Raw genomic sequence first — 17,635 nt, 5'->3', positions numbered from 1 at the left:
ATGAAAGCTTCATGTAGTGTTGTGGTTTTAGAGCTGTGTCCTTGCATTCTTCGATGATCTTCTCTTTAAGAGGTGGAACTCAATTCTCACTCCTTTCATTGCAGGCATCCTTAGTGACTCACTTTAGACAAATAGAATACAGAAGAAGTAATGAAATGTCATTTCCAATTTAGGTTATAAGAAGACTATGGCTTCTGTCTTGTGCAGGCATTCTCATTCTCTTTTCCTTGACTCACTCAATTGGGTAGAAGCCATGTCCATAACATGAAGCAGGCTTGAGAGAAGTAAGGCCCCTACAATGTCATGAGGATAATCAAGTAGCCTAGGGAGATGCCCCCATGGTTAGGAATTGAGTTTGGAAATTGAAATTCTGAGGCTTGTTATCAGCCACTTGATTGAGTTTTAGAAGTGTAACCTCCTCCAGTTGAGCCATGAAATAATTCCAGCCCTAGCTGACAGCTTGATGCAGCCTCATGAGAGACTAGACCTAAACCACCCAACTAAGCTATTCCAGAATTCTCAACTCATAGAAACTAAGATGCTACAACAATATTTATAATTTCAAAGTGCTAAATTTCAGGTAATTTGTTACACAGCAATAGATAACACATATATGTAGTTTTGCTAACTATTGCCATGTCTTCAGTATAGGGGCTATACCAATTTTCTGTCCCAGTAGCAATATATGCGAATTCCAGCTTTCCAAGCCCTTACAACACTGTATATTTCCAGACTTAAAGTGCTTTTTTTAAAAAAAAGCTAATAGATGACAAATAGTATTGTATTATGGCTTTCATTTTTACTCCTTTCATTTTGAGGGACACCTCCTCTCCCTTCAACTTACTTTTTAATGAAATGTTAACGCGAGGACATCCCATCACTCTTAGGATAAAGAACTGACATTTTCACAATTTCTCCCTGGATCTTCATGATCTGGCCTCTTCCCATACCAACTTCCACTGGTATCACTGTTGAGGATTCTGAACTAACCATTAGTAGAGCCTTCCTTAGTGCCTAACACAGTGACTACACTGTTGTCAGAACAAGACATGATGGAATTGCAGAAGTTTACATTGGAATGCTCACCGTTGCCTATTTTGTACCCTCTTATCTTGACCACATGTTAAGCCTTTCCCTGACCCCATCCCCATATACCTCTAAATTTTGGCTTGTGCCCAAGTTTAAACATACGCTAAAGGACTAAGGATATGCACAACATTCTCCCTCAGTGGCTTATTTCAGAACCTGAAGCCCTGTAAACATTTCCTGTTAAAGTGCCCTGGTTTGGCCGCTTAAACACCTCCACCTCTTCTTCACCCCCCCACTTTAAAAGTTTTATTAAATAGTTGATTTACAACATTGTGATAATTTCTGCTGTATAGCAAAGTGTTTCAAGTCATACGTGTACAAACATCCATTCTCTTTCAGGTTCTTTTCTCACTTAGATGATCACATAATATTGGGTAGTGTTCCCTGTGCTATATATTGCCGGTCCCCTTTGTCCAATCATTCCATTTACCTCAGTGTGCATATGCCAATCCCAAACCCCCAGTCCATGTCTCCCCCTTCCACCTGCCACTCTTTGGTAAGCATAGGCTTGTTTTCAAAGTCTGTCCATCTGTTTCTGTTCTGCAAATAAGTTTATCCTTTTTTTAGATTCCACATATAAGTGATCTCATATGATATTTGTCTTTCTCTCTTACTGACTTCACTTAGTATGATAATTTCTAGGTCTATCCATGTTGCTGCAAATGGCACCATCTCATTCTTTTTTATGGCTCAGTAGTATTTCATTGTATATATGTACCACATCTTCTTTATCCATTACTCTGTTGATGGACATTTAGGTTGTTTGCTTGTCTTGGCTAATGTAAATAGTGCTGCAGTGAACACTGGGGTGCACATATCTTTTCAGTGGTTTTTCCTGGATAGATGCCCAGGACTGGGGTTGCTGGATCATATGGTAGCTTTATTTTTAGTTTTTTGAGGAAGCCCCATACGTTTTTCCATAATGGTTGTACAAATTTACATCCCCAGCAACAGTGTAAGAGGGTTCCCTTTTCTCCACACACTCTCCAGCATTTATTGTTTGTAGACTTTATGATGATAGCCATTTTGGCTGCACACCTCCACCTCTTGAAAGTTCCTGCTAATTTTTCTTTCTTTCTTTCTTTCTTTTTTTTTTTGTCTTTTTGCCATTTCTTGGGCCGCTCCTGCGGTACATGGAGGTTCCCAGGCTAGGGGTCAAATCGGAGCTGTAGCCACCAGCCTACGCCAGAGCCACAGCAACATGGGATCAGAGCCGGGTCTGCGACCTACACCACAGCTCACAGCAACGCTGGATCGTTAACCCACTGAGCAAGGCCAGGGATCAAACTCTCAACCTCATGGTTCCTAGTCAGATTTGTTTACCACTGCACCACGACGCGAACTCCTGCTAATTTTTCTTACTTCTCCCTAGTAAAGCCTTTTTCCTTTGATTTTGTGAGATGCTTGTAGATTTCTGAGATTGGTGCTTTCTCCCTATTGCAGCAATCATTCTTCATGTCTAAATCCAGATCTTTTTATTTGACATGGGAAGCAAAACTGCTAATGTAAAATTCCTCCTTATTTAATTATACACAAAAAAATGGATCTTGTGAAATCTATGATTCAAAATCGTATCTATTTATGCACATGAAACACCAGTTAGCACGAATTTTTTTAAAAGTATAAAAGATTGATGTGTGGTAAAGGTTATAATAAATGTTTCATTTTTTTTAACCAAGGGATTTTTTTTCCCCCCTGAAATCTAACCTCCTCACTCTCTTCCTCTCCTTTCCTTCTGCTGTTTTAGGTTCCTCCTCGGTCTCCCTGAGTCTCCGGTGCTATAACCTGTAGCATCCCAAGTCCGTTCCTGCATACCCTTCAGTCTCCCATCTCTGCCTACATATTATTCTTAGTCTTCGATTCTCTCCATCTCCTTTTCCCAGCATCTCAATTTTTCTATTTTTCCTTCCGTGGGCCTCTGCAACTTGTTGCTGCAGTAGTAACTTCTCCTAAAGAATTCCTTATAATTGTTTTTAGCGTAAACTTCTATATTCGTGTACCCCCTCTCAGTTCCTCAGTGAGCTCTTCCTGGAATCTTCCGGGAGAGGGCCGTACCATTTGCAAACACTTTTAAGTAAAGTCGCCAATGAGAATATTTTACTATTCCAAATTCTTCCTCTTTCACCAAATGTGGTCTTCTAGGACGTTAACGCTCAAAAACATCTCTGCAAAATTGTACACGTTCCTAGTTTGTATAATCCTCCTTTATGTCCTCCTTCCCCGTCCCTCCCTGTCGTGGTGGTACAGCCCGGCCGCAGGTGCCCAAATACCCGGAAGCGCTTGGCTTGTACGGAGCCGCAGGCCTCTCAAGATGGCGGCTCCCACCGAGACGGAGCGCACGGGGGCGGCCATGATACCTTCTGAACAAAGCCACCGAGGTTGCCGAGCAGACGAAACTGCCCCCCTAGGACCGAGCAGGCCCAGAGGCCACGCGCTTTTCTTCCCCAGGCGGAAAGCGGGAGAGTTCGTCGCTTTGGACGTGACCGCCCTGGCTTACGCTATGACCCTCTTTTCTGGATCTGAGAAGGGCACTGCCTGTCAGAAGGCGGATTTGTGTGGTGATGAGTGAGTCTTTTGGATTGGTAATGGGACGCGGTGTCAGACTGGAGATTTATGAAGTCTCGGGCGGGGAAGGTTTGTGGGACGAAGGTAGGTTATTGGGGAATCAGGGGTAGGGTGAGCTCTGAGGTTAGTAATCGGATAATGGGGTTGTCTGTGGGGTCAGAAATCGTGTGTAGCGGACTGGGGGCGATGACGGGGTCAGGGATTTCGGGGACTCTGAGGACTCGGGGAGGACAGTTTTGGGCTAAGTGAAGGGAGCATCCATGTGGTAGTGGTGTGGCAGGAGGGACTTCCTGGGGGTGTGTAATTGCCAGGCCCGGGGATTCAGATTGGGAGGGAGCCCTAATGGGGTGAGGACATGGGCGTCGGTCAGCTCTAATTTTTTCTACATACCTTAAAATTGCTACAGGTCATAGGTAGCCTTAAAGGTCAAGTCCCTTCTCAACCTACTGTTGTGCCCTCAGCCTGGTGCCCTGTCCAAAAAATGATCATTTTGGAATAAGACCAAAGAAATCAAAATGGTAAGATTATTACAGAAAGTGTGATTCTAGTCCTACCTCTTTCTGAGATGATTGAAATAATTTTATATTGTACTCCAAAAACATTTATTGAGTACCCGCTGGGTGTCCAGCATGGAGTATGACTATTTCTCCTGATGATCTCCTTCCAGATTTATTTTGACAAAGCCTGGAATACGCCATGTGAGGTAGTCTCCCTGTGGCAGGAGCTGTCACCTCCTCTGAGCCAGTTCGTCATGTCTACATGACTCCCTCTGGGACTGAGAAAGGCTGACCAGGTGTGTACCTTCCTTCATTATGGTATATTTCCTTACCAGTATACAACGGTAGTATAAACTGTTTACATGCAGACAACTGTACTGTTGAAAATCAGCAATAATTTTTTTTAAAAATGAGCAATAAAAATTTAAAAAGAAAAGATAAAATTAACATTTCAGGCAGTTCCTGTGGTGGCTCTTCAGAAACAAATCTGACAAGCATCCATGAGGATGCAGGTTTGATCCCTGGCCTTGTTCAGCGAGTTAAGGATCTGGCGTTGCTGTGAGCTGTGTTGTAGGTTGCAGATGCAGCTGGGATCTGAGGTTGCTGTGGTGTAGGCAAGTGGCTACAGCTCTGAATCAGTCCTCTAGCCCGGGAACCTCCATACACCCCAGGGGCAGCACGCACACGCGCGCAAACACACACACACACACACACACACACACACACACTTTAGCCCATGGGTATTGATTGGAAGGAAAGTCTGCTGAGTTGAAGGAAAATCTGGGAGCTCTTGAGAGATTATTCGAATTCAGCTGCTGATTCTTTCCGAGGAAAAAGGGACTATATCCTTCAGTTTCCATTTGGCCATTAGCCATTCTTATTACGAGGAGCTTCATCTTTACATATATGTACAGCTGAAGGTATGCATCTGTTCACGTTTATTGCCTTATGAAAGTACTGGAATGGAATTGCTGGTTCACAACGGGGGCGGGGGGGAGATAAGTTGTTAATTAATCAACATGGAATATATCTTGACAGCTATACAATTAAAAAACCTTGGAGTTCCCGTCGTGGCGCAGTGGTTAACAAATCCGACTAGGAACCATGAGGTTGCAGGTTCGGTCCCTGCCCTTGCTCAGTGGGTAAAGGTTCCGGCGTTGCCGTGAGCTGTGGTGTAGGTTGCAGACGCGGCTCAGATCCCGCGTTGCTGTGGCTCTGGCGTAGGCCGGTGGCTACAGCTCCGATTCGACCCCTAGCCTGGGAACCTCCATATGCCGCGGGAGCAGCCCAAGAAATAGCAACAATAACAACAACAACAAAAGACAAAAAAAAAAAAAAACCTTGTCCAAGTTCGTAGTCACAAGAGGACTTTTTTCATATACCTGCTGTCCCTTCTATAAAGACCCAACAGCCTTCTCCCTCACACTGGCCTCTGACAACTGCCTGACTTGTGGGGTAGTTGTTTGTGGACGTGTGAATGTAGATGCTACAGTCTGGGTCTGGTCTGTGAAAACATCTCTCTGATCACCAATTTTGCTTTTTCAGGCCTCTGCCCTTTTAGAAGAGAGCAGAAAATGATGAAGTCCCAGGTAAGTTGCTTTGATTTTTAATTTTTAAAACTTCTTTTTTCGGTTTTCCATACAATCAGATGGAAGAGTGAAGGTAGCTAAAATCTGGATCAAGGAAAGGTAGCCAAAATAAATATCCAGATGTAGATAACCTGGCCTGAAAACATTTAAAAAAGCCAGATGTACCAATTTTTCTTATATTTCTTGCAGACATCATTAGTTGCATAATGTGCAGTCCTCTAAAGAGAAAGCAGATAAATTTTCCATGGGAAGAAATTATTTATTTCCCTATAAGACTAAAAAATTTTTTTGTGGGGGTCTTTCTCTAGGTGATGGAGTACACGATATTCTTACCAACTCTGCCACCACAGCACAAAGAAAAACCCACAGACAACGCGTAAACCAATGGCCTGGCTGTGGCTGTCAGTAAAACTTTACTTACTAAAACAGGTGGAGAATTGAATGTGGCCCATAGGCAATAGTTTGATGACTTCAGTTCTAAAGAATACAGTTTAAGGAGTTTGGCTATGCCATTATGATAACTTTCCTCTGAAAGAAATCACTCTTCGGAGTTCCCACTGTGACGCCAAGGGATAGGCGGTTACTTTGGAGTGCTGGGACATGCTGGGACATAGGTTCAATCCCTGGTCCAGCACAGTGGGTAAAGGATCCAGCACTGCAGCAGCTGTGGCTTAGGCTACAACAGTGGCTTGGATCTGACCCCTGGCCCAGGAACTCCATATGCTGAGGGGCAGCCAAAAAAGAAAAAAGCAATCACTCTACGTTATCGCTACAAGAAGTTTATTATTGCATTTACCACAGGAGTGTTGGTAAGAATATTGTATACTCGGAGTTCCCGTCGTGGCGCAGTGGTTAACGAATCCGACTAGGAACCATGAGGTTGCGGGTTCGGTCCCTGCGCTTGCTCAGTGGGTTAAGGATCCAGTGTTGCCGTGAGCTGTGGTGTAGGTTGCAGACACGGCTCGGATCCCGCGTTGCTGTGGCTCTGGCGTAGGCCGGTGGCTGCAGCTCCGATTCGACCCCTAGCCTGGGAACCTCCATATGCTGCGGGAGCGGCCCAAGAAATAGCAACAAAACAACAACAACAACAATAGCAACAACAACAAAAAAAGACCAAAAAAAAAAAAAAGAATATTGTATACTCCATCACCTAGAGAAAGACCCCCCCAAAAAAATTCCTATTATCCAGCTTTACCTACTGATAAAGTCTAGATAACACAGATGGGTACACTTTGGCCTTCCAAAATATGTATTTCTCTCAAAAGGCAGTTCTGAAAATATAATTATCTGGCAAAACTTTGGAGAATAAGGGTCCCTGCTGTTCTGTACCCATTGTTACAGTTTCAGAATGTGTAGGGTTACTATCTGACTTGAGGCTGGTTGCTCCTCTGCATTTCCGTTTTAAGAGTCTATCATTTTTTCTCCCTGCCAATGTTCACTATATACATGGTATAAAACCTTGAACTATATAAAAAAAATCAAAATTTAAAAACTCCCCTCCTCCTGAGATTGTCAGTGTTAGCCATTTGTTTCTAACCTCCCATACCTTTTTCAGTGTGAGTCTACCTGTGATTAAGTGTGTATATGTGATGGTACACAGTGCAAGGATGTCTTTTAGTTTCTTGTCCTTTTCTTTTGGGAAAATAATGTTACAGTACACGTTTCTGTTCTCCAACTTTTAACTGTACTTTCCAGTACAACATTTTTTGTATACATTTTTCTTTCTCTTTTTCTTTCTTTTTTTTTTTGTCTTTTGTCTTTTTAGGGCCACACCCACAGCACATGGAGGTTCCCAGGCTAGGGGTTGGATTGGAGCTGAGGATGCTGGCCTACACCACAGCCACAGCAACATGGGATCCAAGCCACATTTGTGACCTACACCACAACTCATGGCAATGCCAGATCTTTAACCAACTGAGTGAGGCCAGGGGTTGAACCCACGTCCTCATGGATGCTGGTTGGGTTCACTAACCGCTGAGCCACGACAGAACTCCCAGATTTTTGTATACATTTTGATTATCTTCCTCTGAGAGTACAAAGAATTCTCATTATTTTAGCAGATGCATACATAATATATGCTGGTGGACCGGGATTATTTCTTCATCTATGATACGGGGGTTATAATCCTCAGGGCTGTTGTGGAGATTGAGTAAAAACCATGCTTAGAGATGTCAGTAGGATGGATTATATTTAAGTATTAACTATTATTATGATTACATCCTCATTATCGTCCAGTCTTGGAATCAGCTTTTGCATTAGGAGTTCTCATGGATGTTTGTACAGTAGAGCTTAGCAAATGATTTCTGTTGTGAGAAGAGTTTCTTTGTTTGTTTTTGCTTTTTTTTTGCTTCTTTATAGCTGTGGTGTTCAGTACAGAGCCATCAGCCACAGTGGTTATTGAGCTTTTGAAATTGGATAGTCTGGAGTTCCCACTGTGGCTCAGTGGAAACAAACCCAACTAGTATCCATGAGGACGTAGTTTCCATTCCTGGCCTTGCCAGTGAGTTAAGGCTCCTGCATTGCTGTGAGCTGTGGTGTAGGTCGCAGGCATGGCTCTGATCCCACATTGCTGTGGCTGTGCTGTAGGCTGGCAGCTGGAGCTCCAATTCAACCCCGAGCCTGGGAACTTCCATATGCTGTGGGTGCGGCCATAAAAAGCAAAAAAGTAAAAAGAAAGAAATTGGCTGGTCTAAATTAAAGTGTGCTTTGAGAGTTCCTCTTGTGGCACAGCAGGTTAAATATCTGGCGTTTTTTCACTGCAGTGGCTCAGGTTACTGCTATGATGTGGGTTTGGTCCTGGCCTAGAAATTTCCATATGCTTCAGGCACAGACAAAAAATAAAGTGTCCCTTGAATGTAAACTACATACTGGGTTTTGAAGATATAATTTCAAAAACTCATTAACAGCTTTAAAATATTGATTATATGTTGAAATGATATTTTGGTTATATTGGGATAAATATATATTATTTAAAATAATTTTTTGAATGTTGCTACTAGAAAATATAAAATTACTTATCTCTATTAGAGCTGCTTTAAAGAATGAAAATGGGTTGTTTTTTTTTTGGCTGAGTGCACAGCATGTGGAAGTTCCTGGCCCAGGGATCAAACCCAAACCCACAATTGGAGCATGACCCAACCACTGCAGTGACGATGCCAGATCCTTAACCCACTGCACCACAAGGGAACTCCAAAAATGGATTTTGTATTGTCATGGCTAATTAACTGATCATATGTTTGTTCCTTCAGGAAGAAGGATTTGTTACTGTCCCAGGGCTCTTGGCTTTCTTAATCAATGGAAATTGATAAGAGGCCAGACAGGACTATTCAGGCAAGGCTTTCTTGGGGCCCCTGCTGTAGCAGGGAGGAGCAAAAACAACAGCTTCTCTTTCTTGCTCGCTGTCTCTTGGGGGGGGCAAGCTAGTTCCTTTTATGGAGCAAGGGTCCAGGGCTTGGGCCAGAGGGGCGGCTTTGGTGGTCTGTCCACCCCTTCTCTGGTGGTGCGTGCAGGGGGCATGTGTGGTACCCTGCTTTTGCTCCAGACAGCCTGCTTTTTCTCGCAGCTCTTCAGAAGTGGCAGTTGGATTTTTAGGGTTTTTTTGTGTCATTTTGTCCATATTTTGCCTTAATTATGTATGTACATGGTTATATTTTTAGTCCCTTATACTTGCTTTGTATTTCATTGGTCAAGATGTTTGTACAGGTACAAGCGTTGCAGCCACTGCAGCAGAGGGTCCCAGGTCCCAGCCTATCTCAGATTTAGATTTTTCAGTACAGTCCAGAAGTGAAGTCATCATTTTCCCGCATATTTATCCGTCCTTTCTTCATCCACCTGCCCCCTTCCATTTCCTCCATCTTTTCCATTCTTCCAGTCACTCAAGCCGTAAAAGTTGTTTATAGCTGAGACAAAAGTACAATTTTCCACTGGTTATATACCATATTCTACTCAAAATTAACCAAATTTATGCATATTTAGTGTATTAAAGCATTCTAGTCTCATTGATAAAATGAAATTACAATGTTAGCATTATACCTATTCATTTTCTTATCAGATTGGATTTCCTCTACATTCTCCATTTATTATCTTTCTCATGTTACTCTTCTGAGATCACAAGAATATTATTATTATTACTTACCTTTTTAGGGCCACACCCATGGCATATGGAGATTCCCACGCTAGGGGTCAAATTGGAGCTGTAGCCACTGGCCTACATCACAGCTACAGCAACGCAGCATCCAAGCCATATCTTCGACCTACACCACAGCTCATGGGCCATGCCGGATCCTTAACCCACTGAGTGGAGCCTGGGATTGAACCCACATCCTCATGGATACCAGTCAGGTACATTACCACTGAGCCACAATAGGAACTCCACAAAACTTTTTACCTAAACATGGACTGTATTTTATTCTCTATGATTTTCATCCATTCCTTTTTAGCAAACATTTGTCAAGTATTCAGTATATGTTGCAGGTGCTGGCTAGCTATAGGATATCTCAAGATTTAGGCATGGTTTTTTCCTGGGAAGAATGCAGGGGGGAAATGGGTAAACAGATTTGGAAACTAACATTAACACATAAAAGCTCTGTGATAGACATGGGAGCAAAGAACTTTTATAGCAGAGAAGGGGGAACAACTAGTTTATAAGGAAGTTGAAAAGAAGAGGCTTAAAAGATTATTGAACTTTGGAGTTCCCATTGTGGCTCAGTGGTTAACCAACCAGATTGGACCCCTAGCCTGGGAACCTCCATATGCCACGGGTATGGCCTAAAAAGACCAAAAAAAAAAAAAAAAAAGATTTTTGAACTTTGGATCATGAGGGAAGTAGGATTAGGATGGGAAAAAGCATTTGCAAAAGTAGAAAAGGCTGAGAATTTGAGGAAAAGTGGAGGGTGTTTCATGAAAAGTTTGACAAAAGTGTTATTAAGGTAATAAAATATTGGGGAGTTCCCGTGTTTAACGAATCTGACTAGGAACCATGAGGTTGTGGGTTCGATCCCTGGCTTCGATCAGTGGGTTAAGGATCCGGTGTTACCATGAGCTGTGGTGTAGGTTGCAGACTCGGCTCAGATCCCAAGTTGCTGTGGCTCTGGTGTAGGCCGTCAGCTGCAGCTCCAATTAGACCCCTAGCCTGGAAACCTCCATATGCCGCAGGTATGGCCCTTGAAAAGACAAAAAGCAAAAAAAAAAGGGGGTGGGGGTAATAAAATATAAAAGATCCTGTTTGCGGTGTCAAAGAAAGCATTGTGGAATACAGCAGTCAAGAACCCAACCTATTGAGTCAGAACACCTGCTTTTAAATCTGACAGTTAGTCATATATTCAGTGCGAAACCTTTGGCAAGAAGTGACTTACGCACTGTAATCATCAATGTTCTCATATGCGAAGTGGGAAAATTAAAGGAATTGTCATGAGAACAAACTAAAGGCTTGGCAGCTTGATCATCTGAATATGAGACTTGGTATGAGAGGAGGAAACCTTAAGATGGGGTGACTGAGATGAAAAGCTAATTATGTATATGCCAGGATAGAGCCAAGAGAGTCTTTTGAGTAGAATGTTGACATGTGAAACATTTATTTTCATTCTGAAAGCAATATTTGATAATAGGGGAATAATTAGGAAAAGACCTCAAAAACAGTTTAAGATAAGATCATTCAGATTCCACTGTTAGGTATCAACTCTTGTGAACATACATAATGGTGACGTAATTAAAATAGTCAGTTTACCCTCCAGAATCTATGGCTCTGCAGTTACCCAAGTCCTTTATGTCGTATGATGTCAATAATTTGTGGGGTTTTTTTGTGTGTGTGAATGTTGCCTGAATATTTCTCTCTCTCTCTCTTTTTTTTTTTCCTGTCTTTTTGCCTTTTCTAGGGTCACTCCCGCAGCATATGGAGATTCCCAGGCTAGGGGTCTAATCGGAGCTGTAGCCGCTGGCCTATGCCACAGCCACAGCAACAAGGGATCCGAGCCGCGTCTGCAACATCCACCACAGCTCATGGCAACGCCAGATCCTTAACCCACTGATCAAGGCCAGGGATCGAACCTGCAACCTCATGGTTCCTAGCTGGATCAGTTAACCACTGCACCATGACAGGAACTCCCTGAATATGTCTTGTTAAATGTTTTTTTCAGTATTGCTGTTTAAATTGATGTATTTCATTATATTCTTAGCTATTGCACATATGTGTGTGTGTGTGTGTGTAAGCACTCTTAGATTTAGGAGAAGCTAAGATTTCTTTCCTATGAAATGAGGGGATTGGATTATAATCTTCAAGAACTCTGACTTTATGATTCGGTAAATTTGGCTTTTCTGTTTTTTAAATGTTATAGCCTTCTCTATAATTATTAATAAAATATCCTTCCAGGTTTTGTTCTTTATAAGTTTGGGCATTTTTAGAGTTTAAATTTTTGCTTTGTCCAGAATATATTTCTTCTATTTTCTAAGACATAAGATATCATTGTATTAGTTTTCTAGGGCTGCCATAACAGAGTACCATGAACTGCGTGGATTAAACAAACAGCAAAAATTAGGTAGTTCCCATGATGGGTCAGTGGGTTACAATTCCTACTAGTATCCATGTGGATAACCCATGTGGGTTGCAGATGTTGCTGTGTTTGTGGTATAGGCTCAGACCCAGCATTGCTGTAGCTGTGGTGTAGGCCAGCAGCTACGGCTCCAAATCAAACCCTATCTTGGGAACGCCCATATGCCACAGGTGCAGCCCTGAAGAAACAAAACAAAACAAAACAAATTTTTTGTCTTATACTTCTAGAAACTACCAGTCAAAACTCAACAGCAGGGTTGATTTCCTTCTGAGGACTGTGGGGAAAGGATCTGTTTTAAGTCTCTCTTTGGCTTGAAGATGACTGTAATCTCCTCCATGTCTCTTTACACTGTCTTCCCTCTATGTATGTTTGTCTCTCCATTCAGTTTTTTCCTTTTGATATGTACTTCAGTTATATTGGATTAGGGTCCACCTTGAAGACCTCATATAACTAATTACATCTGCAATGATCTTATTTCCAAATAAGGTCACATTCTGAAGTACTAAGGATTAGGATTAGGACTTCAGCCTATGAATATTCAGGATATACAGTTCAACCTCTAACATGTGGATTCAACATTGTTTTTTCCCTGTTAACTATCCAGTTATTTCAGTACTATTCATTGAATAATCCATCTTCCTTTCAGTTATTTTATGCTGCCTTAATCATTTATTAACTTATCATTTGTGTTAGGTTGGCATTTTATGATTTACTTCTTTTTTTTTTTTTTTTTTGCTTTTTAAGGTCACACCTGTAGCATATGGAAGTTCCTAAGGTAGGGGTCGAAACAAGAGCTGCAGCTGCCAGCCACAGCAACACCAGATCCAAGCTACATCTGTGACCTACACCACAGCTCACAGCAATGCCAGGTCCTCAATCCACAGAGTGGGGTAGGGATTGAACCCACTTTCTCATGGATACTCATCGGGTTCCTTTCCACTGAGCCACAATAGAAACGTCTACCTCTTCTTTTTAGAAAATATTTTTTTGGCCATGCCCATGGCATGTGAAATTTCCTGGGCTAGGGATTAAACCTGTTGCACAGTAGTAACAACACTGGATCATTAACCACTAGGCCATAAAGGAATTCCTGATTTACTTCTTCTGTTTTCCTTTTCTGTCTGGCTCTTCTTGCTACAGGCAGGATTTTATATCGTTTCTTATAAATACTCTGATACAAAACTATAGGTGTAGTTTTCCATACTATAGTATAAATAAGAATGATCACTTTAAATTTAAAGGAATATACTGTTACAGGGGTTAGTGTCATTCAAGGATGTGGCTGTGGATTTCACCCAGGAGGAGTGGCAGCAACTGGACTCTGCTCAGAGGACCCTGTACAGGGACGTGATGTTGGAGAACTACAGCCATCTGGTCTCAATGGGTAAGAATGACTTCCCTGTATAACTCAGCCTTGTCTGGTTGAGTGCCTTTCTTTATCAGTTTCTGCGATTAGGTGGTTCCTTATGTATATAATGGCTTTTATGATCTTTGTACCTTCACAGATGGAGGTTATTGCTTTGCTGAGGGCCAAAGGGACTGCTTCATTGTAGACCTCCTTAAACTGTTCCTTTTGCCTTTTGTGCGTCTATCCCAGTTCCTTCGTGATTTCCATTTAATAGGGCATCCAGTTTCCAAACCAGACGTCATCTCCAAGTTGGAACAAGGAGAAGATCCCTGGATCATAAAGAGAAGCATATCAAATTGGATCTATTCAGATGAAAATCGAGCAGATGGGCAACAAGGGAAGTGAAATATCTGTTTGTTTTTTTGTTTTAATTTATTGATGCCCGAGGCTTTTTTCTTTCCTTAATAAATTCTCTTATTTTTTGTTCCTATGCTGAGAACTTGGTAGTAAGTCAACAAGTAATTATATAAATAATTGTGAGCCTTTATAGGGGCTAGCTATTTCTTATTGATTTTGTGTATGATATATATTATATATTAAATATTTACTTAATATATTTATTAAATTTATTTTATATTTAATACCTTTTACGAAAAGGCTTAATAGGCAGTAGAAGGCAAATTCCTTCCAAGAGCATAGGTTGCTTTTCAAAATTAAATGTCAAATACTGTTACTATTTTCAAAAGTTCAGAGAAGACTAGAGTCTAAGGAGATGCAACAGAATTTGAGAAGGTACATTTTTCAGAGCATGCAGCTATAGCTGCTTTGAAAGATAATATTAAGAATTGGTGATGCTGAAGGAGAAGCTGAAGACAAACTGTTGGTGAGGGTGGGTGTGAACAGTTTCTGAACAAAATGTTGAAGTTAGGGAAATATAGCTTTTCTGGGAGAACATTGCTATTTTTATTTGATAACATATAGAATGAATTTATGGGGAACTATCTTGGTGTGAATCTGATGCTGAACCCACAAAAGGATCTTGGATTTTTCTGTTGTATTAATTGTTAATTGAGAAAGTAGATTGAGGGGAGTTGAAGTATTTTGAGTACTAAAGAGACCTTGTTTCTTTCGATAGTGGTGGCACGATAATAGTCCAGTGTGTGTGTGTGTGTTGGTGTGTGTGTGTGTGTGTATACATGGCAAATGGTTTTTTAAATAAATGAATTCAAAAGGTGAAAAGTATTTCCATTCAGAGTGCAGGAGAAATGGTAAGAGCTTAGAAGAGTAATGCAAGATAAGTGATAAGTCAGACACTGTCTCTCCTTCAGGTCTAGTTTTTTTCACAAATACTCGAATATCCTCTTGATCCCCCTGATCATACTAGATGCTGTATTGTCTTATAAAATGGCCTGTCTCCATCCCTATTTTGAGTTCATCACCTTCATTGGTTCAGTCATTTATTATAGTCCTCTGCTTTCTGCTAATTGTTTTTTATGACTTTTATTTTATCTTTCTTTCCTTTAGATAGGAAGATTAATCTTGACAACCCCCAATCATGTATTTTGGGGTCTGTTTCCTTCCGTAATAAGATACTGAAAGGAATCGCAAAGGATGGTTCATTGCACTCCATTTTAAGAGTCTGTCAAAGTGACAGCCAGCTGCAGAGATGTTCGAAAAGCCAAGACAGACTTTTCAGGCAAGTAACAGTCATCGACAGCAAAGCAGTGACTGTGGAATCAGACCACAAATATAATGCACTGGGGAAAGCATTTCAAGAATACACAGAGTCAGATACTTCAAGACAAAGACCCCATAGCTATGATGCATTTAAAAAGAACTCGAAATCTAATATTGATCTACCTAGTTGTAATAAGGGCAATTCAAGAAAAAAACCTGATGAGAGTTTTGGATGTGGAAAATCATCTGTCTGTGGTATGTCTTATTCTAATCTTAAGAAGATTCACAGTGGAGTGATTCCCTGTAATGATAGCGAGTGTGGAAGCATTTTCATCAATAAGCAATCTCTTATTCAATATCAGAATGTTGAAACTAAGGAGAAAACCTGTGTATGTATTACATGTGGAAAAGCCTTTGCTAAGAAGTCTCAACTCATTGTACATCAACGAATTCATAGTGGGAAGAAACCATATGATTGTGGTGCATGTGGGAAGGCCTTCAGTGAGAAGTTTCATCTCATTGTACATCAGAGGACTCACACTGGGGAAAAACCTTATGACTGTTCTGAATGTGGAAAAGCCTTCTCTCAAAAATCGTCCCTCATTATACATCAGAGAGTTCATACTGGGGAAAAACCATATGAATGTAGTGAATGTGGAAAAGCCTTCTCCCAGAAGTCACCCCTCATTATACATCAGAGAATTCACACTGGAGAAAAACCTTATGAATGTAGAGAGTGTGGTAAGGCCTTCTCCCAGAAGTCACAGCTGATTATACATCACAGAGCTCATACTGGAGAAAAGCCTTATGAGTGTACTGTATGTGGGAAAGCCTTCTGTGAGAAGTCCCACCTCATTATACATAAAAGAATTCACACGGGTGAGAAACCCTACAAATGTGCTCAATGTGAGGAAGCCTTCAGCAGGAAGACAGAACTCATTACACACCACTTAATTCATACTGGGGAGAAACCTTATGAGTGTACCGAATGTGGGAAGACGTTCTCCCGGAAGTCACAGCTCATTATACATCAGAGAACACATACTGGAGAGAAACCCTATAAATGCAATGAATGTGGAAAAGCCTTTTGTCAGAAATCACATCTTATTGGACATCAGAGAATTCATACAGGAGAAAAACCTTACGTTTGTACTGAATGTGGTAAAGCCTTCTCTCAAAAGTCTCACCTTCCAGGTCATCAGCGGATTCATACAGGAGAGAAACCTTACATATGTGCTGAATGTGGAAAGGCCTTTTCCCAGAAATCAGATCTTGTTTTACATCAGAGAATTCATACTGGGGAAAGACCCTATCATTGTGCTGTATGTGGGAAAGCCTTCATTCAGAAGTCACAACTCACTGTACATCAGAGAATTCATAACAGTGGTAAAATCATAATGAACTAAACACAGACAAGCCTTCAGTATTATCTCGAGCCTTAATAGATAACAGAAACCTAATTAATTTGATACATTTGCAGAAGAAATCATTATAGAGAAAATTTTAACAAGAATTCAAGTCTGTAGTATGATGTTACCTAACAGAGCACAGATGATGGAAAATAGCTACATAAATGATATTTTCACCATGGCATGTAAAGTTGTGAACTGAATGGTCAGTAGAACAAATTATGTATATAGACTGTTTTTAAGTTACATATTCCTTATTATACTGCATAACAATAAACAGATTGTGGAATTATTAATATTAGCTTGGCATAATTTTTGTCATATACAGTAATTCCCTCTAAAGGACATGAAGAAATCAAGTTAAAAAAATTCATCTCCTAGAAACTGCATTATATGGAGGTGTTTAGCACGACCCCTAAAGGTACGTGTAAAATTCTTATACACAAATGGAAAGATAGGTTGATCAGATTCAATAAAGGTAACAATTATGCATCTCAAGCATAGAAGTTGAGCTCAATCTCTGGAAAGAACCTGGACCTTGAAATTGATGCTTCTTAACCAGTCCTCCCCTGTAATTCTCCTTTACTAGGAATTTGGTGTGGTGGAAAGACTTTGGTACTGAACCAGATGGTCTGAGTTTTAATCCTGGCTCAGCTACTTAAAAAAGTGTGTGGCTTCAGGCAAGTCTACTTTATCCATATGAATATTTTTTATTCTTAAAAATACAATGTAGGTCACATTTTCAGTTAATATTTTTTATCTTTCCTTTCTATTCTCCTGTAACAGGATCTAAGATTAGTGTGATGTGGCATTCCTGCTGTGGCACAGCGGAAATGAATCCAACTAGTATCCATGAGGATGTGGGTTCAATCCCTGCCTTCCCCCAGTGGGTCAGAGATCCAGCATTGCTGGG

The 17,635-nt window shown here is 41.0% G+C and overlaps 1 protein-coding gene across 2 annotated transcripts; it reads left to right on the top strand.

The window, feature by feature from the left end:
* Positions 1 to 3,391: 3,391 nt before the first annotated feature.
* On the top strand, positions 3,392 to 17,018 carry ZNF300 (zinc finger protein 300). Of its 2 annotated transcripts, none has more exons than XM_047779086.1 (7): positions 3,392 to 3,654; positions 4,061 to 4,172; positions 4,322 to 4,447; positions 5,697 to 5,740; positions 13,546 to 13,672; positions 13,911 to 14,033; positions 15,161 to 17,018. In XM_047779086.1, the coding sequence occupies exons 4-7, from the start codon at positions 5,726 to 5,728 to the stop codon at positions 16,717 to 16,719; spliced, it is 1,824 nt and encodes a 607-aa protein (XP_047635042.1). In that variant the 5' UTR covers positions 3,392 to 3,654; positions 4,061 to 4,172; positions 4,322 to 4,447; positions 5,697 to 5,725; the 3' UTR covers positions 16,720 to 17,018. The 2 variants fall into 2 exon arrangements, with proteins under 2 accessions (XP_047635042.1, XP_047635043.1); XM_047779087.1 differs by having other exon boundaries at positions 3,392 to 3,738.
* Positions 17,019 to 17,635: the final 617 nt, after the last annotated feature.

This window comes from Phacochoerus africanus, chromosome 4 (assembly GCF_016906955.1).
Source record: "Phacochoerus africanus isolate WHEZ1 chromosome 4, ROS_Pafr_v1, whole genome shotgun sequence".
Taxonomy (NCBI): domain Eukaryota; kingdom Metazoa; phylum Chordata; class Mammalia; order Artiodactyla; family Suidae; genus Phacochoerus; species Phacochoerus africanus.
Note: the sequence above shows the minus strand (reverse complement) of the source record. Positions and strands in the feature narration are given on the sequence as shown.

Excerpts from the sequence above, each read along its gene's own strand:
- ZNF300 (XM_047779086.1), top strand. Across the intron at positions 13,673-13,910 it reads CAGCCATCTGGTCTCAATGG|GGCATCCAGTTTCCAAACCA; the intron begins GTAAGAATGACT and ends TCCATTTAATAG. Across the intron at positions 14,034-15,160 it reads TCGAGCAGATGGGCAACAAG|ATAGGAAGATTAATCTTGAC; the intron begins GGAAGTGAAATA and ends TCTTTCCTTTAG.